General features: G+C 37.9%; 1 protein-coding gene and 1 long non-coding RNA gene across 4 annotated transcripts; one reads left to right on the forward strand and one right to left on the reverse strand.

The window, feature by feature from the left end:
- Window positions 1–7,562: 7,562 nt before the first annotated feature.
- mob3a (MOB kinase activator 3A) lies at window positions 7,563–12,696 on the reverse strand. 3 transcript variants are annotated; one of them, XM_059503807.1, is made up of 4 exons: window positions 12,471–12,694; window positions 10,842–11,315; window positions 8,629–8,831; window positions 7,563–7,939 (listed from the first exon to the last, which is right to left on the reverse strand). In XM_059503807.1, the coding sequence occupies exons 2-4, from the start codon at window positions 11,257–11,259 to the stop codon at window positions 7,910–7,912; spliced, it is 651 nt and encodes a 216-aa protein (XP_059359790.1). In that variant the 5' UTR covers window positions 11,260–11,315; window positions 12,471–12,694; the 3' UTR covers window positions 7,563–7,909. The 3 variants fall into 3 exon arrangements, with proteins under 3 accessions (XP_059359790.1, XP_059359788.1, XP_059359789.1); XM_059503805.1 differs by lacking the exon at window positions 7,563–7,939 and having other exon boundaries at window positions 8,590–8,831; window positions 12,471–12,696; XM_059503806.1 differs by lacking the exons at window positions 7,563–7,939; window positions 12,471–12,694 and adding an exon at window positions 12,269–12,430 and having other exon boundaries at window positions 8,590–8,831.
- LOC132097849 (uncharacterized) lies at window positions 7,908–8,537 on the forward strand. Its single transcript, XR_009422782.1, has 2 exons — window positions 7,908–8,010; window positions 8,170–8,537. It is a non-coding gene; the product is annotated as an uncharacterized LOC132097849 (long non-coding RNA).
- Window positions 12,697–13,135: the final 439 nt, after the last annotated feature.

Below are 13,135 nucleotides of genomic sequence, written 5' to 3' on the forward strand. Positions count from 1 at the left end.
TTCAGAGTGAGGCATCGGAGAAAAGCAGCACATGATGAAATGCCAAGTTATGTTGAAAACAAGCCACGTGATAGAGGAGGGGCAGACGGTACTCTGGGTTAATAGAGTGGGGCCTTCGTAAAAGGGTCCAAATGGTATTCTAACTCTCCATTGGGCAGGAATGCATAACAAGAGTCAATAACAGAAGCACACACATATACATCTCAAAGAGGGTGGGATCTGTTTGGTGAGGTTCTTTGGGTGTGTTAGAAAGAGTAATGTCTGGTTGTTCTGTGTTAAAGAACTAATCTGCATTTGAATGTACAGTACAAGAACATGTGTGACATTTTTGTTGGGGAGAAAAATTGAGGAAAGTGAGAAAGAGAGGTATTTGTATAATGACAGTGGAGTGTGAAAATCAGAGTGTGTGTGATTTTGGAGAGGGAGAGAAATACAGATAAGTGTGTGTGTGTGTGTGTGTGTGCTTGGACTGATCTCTTTGGGCACTCTGTAGTCCTCTTCTGTTACATCAAGGGTGTGTAGGTTTTCCAAGGAGTCAGCTACAAACATGATGAAGATTTATTCACACTTTTGCTGTAGCACCTAAACGTTTCCTGGAACCAAAATCCAAGTGGCAGGCAAGCATGAAGAGCTTATGAAATCACAGTCATCAGACACATTAGACACTGACAGCAGAATACACCTGAATGTGATTAAATCCACTACCTGTTTAACCTGAGAGTGTGAATTACATGGCATTTCAGTTTGGGTGCACTGAAATAAGGCATGCAATTAGCCAAGGTTTGGCTAATTAAAGAAACTAATACATGAAACTAGTGAAATTGAAAAGGTTAGTAGCAAAACGTAACTGTGGAGGAAAGCATGCATTTCTTTCCTCTTAAATGAAGAACTTTGTCCAGCCCTAAAATATTTTTTTGATTAAGCAGTGTCCTTGGCCCCAATTGCGCAAGTGTGATTTTTTTCAGTTTCTCCTAGAAATCTCCTAGAAATTGGAAATCCTCCAGGCACCAAACAATAATAAACCCCAAAATTTGAAAATACTAGTGGAACAGATAGAAAAATAGTCTGAGTTTACAAAATAACAAAACAGTGACGTAAAAGACAGTACAGGATCACACTGAACTATTTTTTAGATAAAGCATATCCCAATTCATTAAATTTAAATAGCCTACAGATACCCTATAAATAGGCCGTATGACATATCTAGATCTACTAAATGTCCTCAGATATGTATACATGGGTGATTCTATAATTGCAGGTACATTGTCTCCATTTTTTATTATTTTAATAATTTGTTATTTATTGTTATGAACTATAAAATGTTAGGTCAATAACAATATAATAATTTGTGTCTTAAATAGCTCAAAATCATGATTTCTTGTTGTCCGAATTAGTGCATTTTTTCCCATCATGTATATCATTGTGTAATCAATTTTCATTGTAATCTTTGTAATATTTCATTTTATTTTTCAAAGTCCTAAATACTAATTTACTTAATTATACAAACCATAAATTGTTTAAAAGTAACTGTTTTCTTATAAAAATGTGTGTCCATAAATCTTGTGTCAACTCTGTTACCGTACAATATTTTTCCTTTAAATTGGTGGAATTATCTCCCACAACTAGATATAGGAAATGACACTTACCCTAACTGATAAGATCTGAAGCAATGAAAAGTATGTGTGCTCTCTCTGAGAAAATATTTGAATCTAAAAAGTTCTTATAAGAAGAGTTATTTTGAAGAATGTCAACGCTGTTACCACAATATCAAAAGGAAAACAAAATGTATTACTGATCAGAAATTGGGTTATTTATAGGTATTTTAATCATGATTTCATTATTGTCATGTGCTCTTAACATTTATGCTAGCAAGTGAAGTTTTTGGCAAAAATAAAATGGTCAATTCTGTTACAGTCAAACTCTGTTACCAAGGCAGAGTAACAAATGCTGACAACAGGGTAACAGAATTGACAGTCCACTGGACAATTCTGTTACTTAAAGGGTAATAAACTCTGTTTATTAACTATTTAAAAAAAAAAAAAAAAAAAAAAACATACATCGTTGTTTAAAATCTCATAAACATTATTGAGATTTGATGCACCCTTATATTATTTCAACAGCATTTCTCATTTTATTTACTGGATATTGTAAAAAATACATTTTCAGATTAAAAATATTTGCTCCAAGTGGGCAATTCTGTGTATTTTTTTATTATTATTATTTAAAGTATGCATAGGTGAAATATTATCTCAGTTCCAAATGTTGGACTGTTAGGACTGTTAGTCTAATGATACACAAAGGTTTTTTGCTTTTATGATTTATTGTTATTTCTACACATTGCCTTATTTGTCTGTTACAGAGTTGGGTATAAAATAGCATATTAGAATTCCAAGATAGACAACTTTATGCAACAGTTACCCGCATTGAATCAGCTTGAAAGCTCCAATGCTGGATCACAGCGCGCGCGCTCGCGTGTGTTTTCATCTCGTTCTGCACGTAATCTCGGCTCGAGGAACATGAGGTCAAAGCCCCGCCCAGCCACTGACGTGCCGTTTCCGCTCCATTCCAGTTCTGGTACATTCCGAACAATAACGAGCAAAACAGTATGCGGTTCATGTGTCAGGCGCTTTGTTTTGTTGCTGAAAGCGAAAGAAAAAGTCTGTTATGGCACGGATCTGGTATTTTAACGGGGCAGCAGCAGTGTTGTGATTAATCTGATGCAACTCACTACTTAACCATGACATTTGTAATTTAACCCTTTCCAAAAACTATATTTATATATTAAAACATGTATTGTGTATATGTATACTTAATAAAATAGAATTACTTAATAAAACTTAGCTACTTTAGCAAATGTGCAAATAGCGAAGCTGTTTGTTGTTTATATATATATATATATATATATATATATAATTTGTTTTTTTACATAGCAATGCTTTGTCAAATGAATCACGTTTGAGTCGGTTCTTTGAATCAGTCGACAACAGTCACGAATTGATTCCTTTATGGATATTAATGTTACCTATGATACATACAGTATATGGCCCTAGAATAGAATATGATTATTTTTAATATTACATAAATTAAGTAGTATAATAAATCGCCTACGTTCTCTGAACAAAAGCTTTCAGTTTTGTGGCAGTTATTTTGAGTAGATAGCCTACTATTTGTGCATCAAAACATTTAAAGTGCATATAAACTTTGTAAACCTTTCTCTTTTTATGCCAACGTTATACGCTTTAACGAGCATATAACATGAATTTATTGCAGCGTTCAACGTCAGTGTTGCATCATAACACGAAATCACGCCCTCTCATTAGAATGCAGAGATTACTGGGAAAATCTGGAATTGCGGGCAGATTGAAGATTGCGACATAGAGAAATCAAGGGTGGAGAAAGATTAACAGTTAACGACTTCACCCAGAAAAACTGGGGCTGAATAATTATTTCCTCTAAAAGTGCAACTCAGCACTTATTCAGCATGTAGGCTGGTATTCAACAGAGCAGAGATCACTGAACTCCATTACACATTACCTGATTAGTCAGTGTAATAGGGGCTTATACACCCACTCTTAGATACCCAATAGAGGCCAGTAAACCCGCTCAGGCTATTCAATTAAATGAATAAATGTCTAGCCCTTGGCGTAGTACATGGTCCTTTTATTCATAAGAGAAAATAAACCCTACATCTATACAACAAACAAGAACAAAACAACAAACAGGGAAAAACCCCAAACAGGAGGACGAACCGGGGGCCGAAATGGCTACGCTGGAATATAAGCCCTGAGGCTGGACGTGGCAGTTTCAGCTCGTTCTAATACAACAGTAAAACCTGTGCCACAACGTAATATACCATCAAACAAATCAACCACTAGTGTTATCACTGCATCACACCGGTAGCTATAATACTGCTCCGCCAGATACAAGGCCCCCAGATTAACAAAACAAATTAAATATACAATATCACATAAGGTTAATCATAAACAAACAAAGTAATTCACATAACAGAATCAAATAAATCAAATAACCCCAAAATAAACACAATGTTCGAATGATAATCAAACGAAATGAAAAATATAACAAAACCAAAATGTAACAATTCGATTATAATATCCAATACTGGGAAAAACAGTGGCCTACTATATTAGCTAAAAACACAATTAATCTCAGTTACGCATGTAACCATGGTTCCCTGAATAGGGAACGAGATGCTGCGGTGACGTCACCTGCTATGGGAACACCCCTTGGTGTGACGAATGTCTGAAGCCCTATACCATCCCGCCAATCCTATTGGCCAAATAGCGCTTGGCACTGCCCTACGCATGCGTATGCATCGTATACCTGGGTGCCGCGCGCCATTTCGCTCAGATTTCATGACTGAAGAAGAAGAATGCTATCAAGGTACGGCACGGCCAGGACCGCAGCATCTCGTTCCCTATTCAGGGAACCATGGTTACATACGTAACCGAGATGTTCCCTTTCATAGGTCACTTCGATGCTGCGGTGACGTCACCTGCTATGGGAACGCTATACCATAACGCCTGACGTACCTGATAGCTGGGATCCAAGGAAGCATCTGCTCAAGCGGAGAGAACCCGGGAGCCAGGAGCCATCCTCACATCCAGACTGTAAGACTTGATAAAAGTGCTCGGTGAGGACCAACCTGCAGCAGCACAGATACCATCCATAGAAGATCCACTGAGAAAGCTTGAGAAGAAGCCACTGCTCTCGTGGAATGAGCTTTAACTCCTAAGGGCGAAGCGAGCCCGCGCGCCTCATAGGCTAAAGATATTGCCTCCACCAACCAATGTGACATGCGCTGTTTTGTAACCGCATAGCCTTTATTCTTATGTCCAAAACAGACAAACAGCTGGTCAGACTCACGCCATGGGGCAGTACGATCCACATAAGTCTTTAAAGCTCTCACAGGGCAAAGACTTAGATCTCCAGACCCCGCCTCAGCAGGGGATAAAGCCTCCAGGACCACCTGCTGAAAGCGAAAGGGATTAGATGCGACCTTAGGGACATAATTAGGCCTCGGTCGCAACAACACCTTAACAGAGCCCGGTGCAAATTCCATGCATGAAGGTGAAACGGAGAGAGCCTGTAAATCCCCAACTCTCTTGAGGGAGGATAAAGCCATAAGAAGAATCGTCTTCAGAGTCAGGATTTTATCCGGTACAGTTTCCAAGGGCTCAAACGGATGCCCTGATAAACCGTGCAACACAATGGATAAATCCCATGAAGGAACTCGCACGGGGCGGAAAGGCCTCAGCCGTTGCGCACCCTGTATGAAACGAGAAACCAGTGGATGACGGTCCACCGAGGCACCATCTATATACTCGTGGTAAGCTGAAATGGCTGCCACGAAAACCTTTAGAGTGGCTGGTGTCACTCCATCCGAAAAACGGTCCTGAAGGAACTCCAGTACTGAAGCCAATTTCACACCAGGTTGTAAACAGTCTCCACTTGAAAGCATATAAGCGTCTCGTAGAAGCTGCTCTAGAATTCAGTATAGTTTAGGTAGTTTCAACAGCACGAAAAAGCACGAAAAGCTTTTGGTGTTCATGCACAGGGGAAGTGTATGCGTAAGAGCCGTTGCGTCTCGTTGTGTATAATCATGAAACGTGTCCACGGCAGGAATTAGGCCAACAGATTGAACATCGGGCTCAGCCGCTAGCGAAAAAGCGGCGGCTGTGCGAGCCGTCATAAACGGGTCGTCTGTGCAGGACCCTTGAATCGCCCCTCGAATTCTGAAAGCTGGATTGCGCAGAGTGTCTGAGGGAACGTTTGGCGTTACAGCTCGATCCAATGCTGCTCAAAGCGCTGTTTGCTGCGAGACAGTCAATGTTAGAGCGTGGGGACTGCAGTGAGAGGGTTGGAAGTGCATTAGCAGTCCAACAGCACTCTCTAGTGGAGGGCACAGTCCCTGGCAAACAGGAAGGGAAGTGCATGCATCAAACTCGCTGCATTTCGTTGTGTAAAATCCTGGGTAGTTTATCGTGCGGGGCCTCGGCGACCGCAGAAGCAAAACGGTGGGGGTTAGACGCGAGGTGACTTATAGAAATACACTCCAGAGCGCGGATTCTTTTTTTTTTTTTTTACTGTAGCCGTAGGCTATCACGGAGAGAACATGTAGAGAGGCTGCTAACGAACCTCTCATGAGTGCCACCTTGTGATAAACCCATATACGGCTCTTACCTTTCGTTGACTCATTGCGTCCGCGAAGAGGAGTTAACACTGCTCGTAGAAACCGCTGGAGAAAGCGAGATGAATCCTAGGGCACAGATGATTCGCTTCCCTGAAGGAATGAAATCGGAGCGAAAATGGCGCACAGCACCCAGGTATACGATGCGTACGCATGCGTAGGGATGTGCCAAGTGATATTTGGCCAATAGGATTGGCGGGATGGTATAGGGCTTCAGACATTCATCACACCGAGGGGTGTTCCCATAGCAGGTGACGTCACCGCAGCATCGAAGTGACCTATGAAAGGGAAACAGATTTAAATACATTTCATACACTATAAAAATCTACACATTACATTTAGACATATTGCTTATAACTTTATATTTTTCTTAAAAAAACTACATTACCTTCACAATGTTTCCTATATGAAATGCCTCCTAACACCAATAAAGCAACTGTGCTGCCAAGTTCGTCCCTACCATAAAAACAAATCGCATACAAACACACACTATTTACAACACAATAAATCAAACGACCTACACGGATATCGTCAGCAATACGAACAGCAGAAGCACGATAAGAGACGTACAGCTCCAAATCAATAACTGCAATGCCAAGTTTGTTGCTAGTAACCATCAGCAGCACAAATCGGGACGAAGGGAGAACTTAAACTGCAGTGCAAAGACGCTTTCGCAGTACAGCACCAAACCACCATGTACCTCTCTCCCCGTGTCGCAACTCGCGCCATATACCGCCTTTAAACTAATATAAGCGGAAGTTACGTGACACGCTTTCGTACGTTGCGTCACAACAACCACACCCACTACAATAGTTAAAACGCTAAATAAATAAAAAATTATAAAAGAACCTTGTCCAAAAATGAAAAACCATCGCATAGCCAAATTGTGGACCCAGTTTAGTAAAATTAGTGATCAGAGCTCAAGGTAATGCAACATTTCTTCATCCAGGTCTGTGTGGTGATCTACAGTCTATGGTGGTGATATGCTTTTATTGCCATCTAGTGGACAGAGACTAGAATCAGCAGGCCTAAAGAGCATAATTATTTCTGTCAGTCTTTTAACTGCAATCTAATTTAATTGTCAAGATTATGAGAAGGCTGAGAAAATAAGACTGAGACAAAACCAGAAAAGACAGTAAGATGTTATGGAACAAAAAAAGCCACATGACATACCAGGTTGTAAAAGAAAATGGCAGGGATTATGTACTGAATGATGTTTATGTAGACTACAATAATGTCTACTATAAATGTTTATAGTAGTCAGACATTAAGTCCTACCGTGTTATCAAGTTTTTTTTTATTTAAAATTAGATGATAAGAACATGACCAATAACCAAGAATTGAACCAATGACATACAGACAAGAGGAAGTGGTTTTTTAATAACTCAACGACATACATAAATAGTCAAATATAATCTGTATGTTAAAGATTATAACGGTTTGACAGAACAAAAGGAATGATTCAGAACAAATGTGGAAAAACAAAAACAATTGTTAATACTGATTTCTATTGAAAATACTCTCCATATGCCTACTCATGAGAATATAGAGATGTACGTCTGTCCCTAAACAGAATATTACAGTACTTTAAAAGCATATAAAAATAAAGTCTTTGAAAGTTTGGTCTCTGTTTCATCTGCTTTTAAATTGTATATTTGCATGCTTCTGATTTGTCTGGAATGTAAAGGTCCGCTCTCTTTTTCAGTGGCACATCCGTGCTGTCATCTCTTTCTGTTAAGAGAAATAAACACTGCGTCAGTACGACAAACCACCACAAAACCACAAACTTCAGCTATCGTCACGTACGTTCAGTCAGCTACCACAAGCTTCGTTTCAATAAAAAACAACCTGCCTCTTAAATTATAATAGTTTCTTATTCATTTATGCAATAAAACATGTTGTTTTAAAATGTGAAATACACAGAGATCATATAATTCCGTGTGTTTTTATATTCTTTTCAGATTGAAACACACTATGCTAACAGCAAGAAGCTCCTGATGTCAGTAACAGGACCTGCGGGTGACACCTGATCCCACAGCACTAATTCAGCTGTGACTACAGAGATAATGAACTGTTGCATCTATAGACAAAGGGCTTTTTCTGTATTAGGAGCATAGACGCTCATTAACTGCCTATGAGAAAATGATAGAGGCTGGAATATCAAAACGGCTGACTCATCCTGTCCTAATCTGGGCCTATCAATTACCGAATCCATTATAAAATAGGCTTGTTAGCTACTAATCATGACATGACACATTAGTGCTTGTTTCTGTATCAGTCGCTCTTTGTTTCTCGGTTTCTGCTCTCATTAAGTTTTGGAAAAGCATGTTTTTGAAACCATACACATAAAGAGATGCATGCAAAAATATAATATAATATAATCATTTTGGTCTATTGCTATCTTTTACACATATGCTTACCAGAGGTTCCAGCTCTTTGTGGTCTATGAGGCTGAATTCAGTAACGAAGTAATAGAAATGCTTGTAACAGGTGTTCACGTGGGCCTCTGCTCCCATCTGGCTCACGCAGTCAAAGTGGTGGATGTAGACGTGGACAAACACTCGGAACAAACGAGACAAGATCTTCTTTGCTACCTGCATGAAGGTCTTAGGGAATGGAGTACCTAAAAAGAAACAACACATGAAAATGAATAACATACATGTTTCAATGTGAAAACAGTCAAAAGAATGAGAACAAACACAATTTTTTTTTTTTTTGCAAAGTATGATATACAAAATTATACACACTAACATTTAAAAGTTTGGGATCAGTAAGATTTTTTTGAAGAAATTAATACTTATATTCAGCAAGGGCACAGTAGATTTGTTTAAAATTGACAGTATATACATTCATAATGTTACAAAAGATTTATTTTTTTAAATATAAGCTGTTCAATAGAAATGTATTTTCATCAAAGAATCCTGAAAAATCGATCACGATTTCCACTAAAAATAAATAAATAAATTGAACACCCGCACATAAGAATGATTTCTGAAGGATCATGTGACACTGAAAACTGTAATGTCTGCTGAAAATCCAGCTTTGCCATCACAGGAAAATGAATATAAAAATATATTTATATAGAACAATATTTTAAATCGTCATAATATTTCACAAAATCTTACGACCAACAACTTTCGTACGATAATCTAGGTTGAAGTGCAAGTGGGTTTATGAGGGTTAGTTATTTCTCACTGTGACTTCACATCCTTCACATCAGGTCTCAACATATGAAACTACATCAAGCTATTTGTAGATTAAAGACAGAACTGAGACAACGTGTTGAGCCTGCTGATATCATCAGAGGAAAGAAACAAGTGCCTCATATCTCTGGATGGGAGGAAACTCTTTATAGCTATCCTTTCTCATCCGCTCGTCCATCTGGGACACGTACTATGAAGGTTGATAAACAGCAGAATTGTATTTCCCTAGCACCATTTATTAATAGACTCCTGCGATCTGACCTGTATGCAGACAACCATGTCCTTATACACGGCAGATTCTCCGACCATCTCGTTGCATTCTAAGAATCTGTTGCATTAGCAGACTTGGTCTATTTATATCCCACTGTAAATTGTATGACCCAATTCGAAAGGCACCACAGATGTCAGATGGCAGGTTGAGGATAATGAGATAAAGCCTGCGCAGTCAAACACTACACTTGAGCATCCCACTTTTTCTGCATATTTGACTATCTATACCTTGAATTAAGTTTATTTATCATCTCGAATAATGCTGCAAATGGTCAACAAGCTACTTTTTATAGGTTGACCTATATAATGGCCATTTTGAGACATCTGTGCTATACTAGAAGTGTCTTTAAATGTCTGCATAGCTCATTCTGATGACCTACAGAGGTTTAGATTTGGAGGACTAAAAGAGAATAAATACAGCAACATCAAAAGCTTCTATATTTGGACATTTAAGCCACATTTTGATGACTTTTGAAAGTTACTGCATTGCACAAAAAAAATCCAATAATTTGGCATTCATTTGAAAGAATTATAAGCAAAAGCACACTTTTCAAGCAAGGTTTTAAATGATTAAACAACTGACATACTAATAAAAGGCTGATTTCATACTGTGTTCACTAAAAATCCTTTGAATCAATAATAACTAGAAGTTAGTTATCTTTAATAATACTTTGATATCTCAATATAATTAATCTATTTTAAAATGTGCCTTTGATGATCAAATACATTTTAAACTATTAATTCATTAATCCAATCTTTAAAAATAAGATTCCAAAAGGAGGGGTTTGTAGTGATGCAACTGAAGAACCATTTTCTAAAAACATTTATTGAAAGAACTATTTCACTAGTGTGAAGAATATTTAAATAAACTGAGAAACGATCTTGGGCAATGGGTAGCTTCCATGGATGTCAAAGGTTCTTCAATGAACCATTGATTCCAATAAAGAGCCTTTATTTTGATTAGTGTAAGCAAACTAACTCAAACCTTATCCTTTATCTACAGTGAAGTAAACAGTAAGTTATGGAAGATTTGAAGAAAAAAACAATAACTATATTTTGTATTTAAAGAAATTGGGCTTTAAACTTGATTAAAAAATGAAACACATCCAACAAATCAAGGAAATGTTGCTGTAAATCCAAATGTTCTGTTTGGTCCTTACCAACATTAGTGGGGAAGATCTGCTCATTGTTGATCTGGACCTCAATCCAGTCCATTAGCAGGCTCATGTATTTGGGTGCAGAGAGAGCAGTGGGCTTCTTGTACTTTTGCTCATCCTGCCAGCGGTACTCGTACTTCGGCCCACCGGACATAACGGGGCAGCTCTGGTCTGTGCAGGAGTCACTGATGGTGCCGTAGATGAGGTTGATGCGGTTAAAGAAGTCCACCACGTTAACGGCCACCCAGTCATTAAGGTCTTCACCATGCGGCAGCTGCACCGCCTGCTTCAGGTCCAGGCCGGCATTTAGGGATGCCTGAGCTTTCTTGTGTAACTCAAAGCGCTGCGTTCCAGGCTCAAACTTGCGCTTGGGCCGGAATGTTCTGTCCTTGTTGAAGACTTGTTTTAGGGCCATGGACATGGTTGCTGGGGGACGGGATAGTTGTGTAATGCGTCTAAAATGAGCCTTTTGATAGCCTGAAATTAGAAATTAAAGGACAGATAAACAAGGACAATACTGTGTTGGAGGCTTTAGAGTATCACAGATTGAGGATGCACGGATACTGAATGAGAAAAAATAAAACTAGGTCAAATCTGGTCTCCTCTAGGGTTCCCAGACCTTTCCGAAGACAATTTAATATTATAAGACGAGAACATATTATTTACAACACAACAATATTATTTAGTGCTTAGCAAGATAGAAAATAATTAACTAAAGAGGACTTTATTAATTCCATGACTTTCTCTAATATTTCTAGGTTTAGAGATGGGAACCCTGGTAGACAAAACATTAAAAGAGTGCTTGAGATGTGCTGATTTCTTCTGGTTGTGACACTGAAATAACTTCATATTTTTCGACCAACATTTCATTCTTGCACATGCATTTTCTCAAACTCAAGGATTTACTCCAATCTGCTGTGCTTCAATATAAGGGGTAAAATGGCACATGTATTGAGAAGCAGTAAACAGATTTTCTCAGTTTAACCAGTTGAACAAACAATATATCATATATATATTTTTTTTAAAGCTGGTCAATTGAACAGGTTGTATACAGAGGTATTATATTTAGAATATTAGGGGAATTACTGTGTAATTTCCTGCTGGGCACCATGGGTGGCATTTACTGACCAGGACAGGGGGATTCCACCAACTTCTATAATATTTACAGTATGTTTATGAACAACATAGAAAACATCTATTTCAAAAGTAGGCCTATGCATTTTTAATTAAAACTTCAAAATTATTTAAATACTCATATTTAAGTTAAATATACATATACATGTACCTACATTAAACATATTTAAAAATGATTTTTTAAAATATTGTAAACGTGAATATGTAGGCCTACATGTTTGTAAATGAATGGATGCCAATAGCATACATCAAAAGCGAAACAACATGTTGCGCGAGACGCTCGTCTGTGTACTTACACGGTAATTCCGTATGACGATGTCGTTTTTAATGGCGTGACCAGTACTAATAATCACGCAAATTTATCGTTCAAGGAAACATATAGGTGCGATTACAAAATAGCCTTTGTAAAATCGCGAACTGAATACCCAGAACGTGCGAAATAACGATGTTGTTAAGCAAATGTTTACGTAGCGTACAGTGAAGTTGAAGCAAACTTACCGAGCGAGCGCCTTTCTTGTTCCGCTTTGATGTGAACCGCCTTTTTACACCGTCCTCTATTTTGTTCGTTATTCAAAAGCTTTCTTTTTTATTGTATTTACATTGTATTTGCAATTGTTTTATAGTTAAAAGAAACGTGGCCTTCGTGATGTAACAAATATTAAGTCCACACTTTCTAAGGAAGCCACAAGCCCCTCCCTGCTGAGCAAAGTACACTTCCTCTATTGAAACATCAGTGGAGTCTCTCCAGTCTGCCACTGAACATGAAGGAAGTGTACTGGATACACGGTGGTTATAAACTAACATCAGAACATTGAATGCATCGAAGATATTCATTACAAAAAAAGTTAAAAAACAGTCTTTAAAATTCACATTAAACTAAAGTATTAGCTGGCAGACTTAGTCAAGTGAATATTTCTTATAGTAGGTTTATTTTTGAAAGTCAGTTTCTGAGTAGACACATACCTTAAAATAATACTATAAATACTTCTGCTGCTACTACTACTACTACTAATTACTATTAAATAAATACATAAAATAAAATAAATATAAAAACAGAAAAAGAAGCTGTTAGGAATCTGTCATCAAGCAGAATTGGCTAGGCTTTTCAGCTGAATAACAAACAAATATAAACAATTTAATTGTATAAAATCAAATCATATTGG

The sequence above is a fragment of the Carassius carassius genome, chromosome 21 (assembly GCF_963082965.1).
Source record: "Carassius carassius chromosome 21, fCarCar2.1, whole genome shotgun sequence".
Taxonomy (NCBI): Eukaryota; Metazoa; Chordata; class Actinopteri; order Cypriniformes; family Cyprinidae; genus Carassius; species Carassius carassius.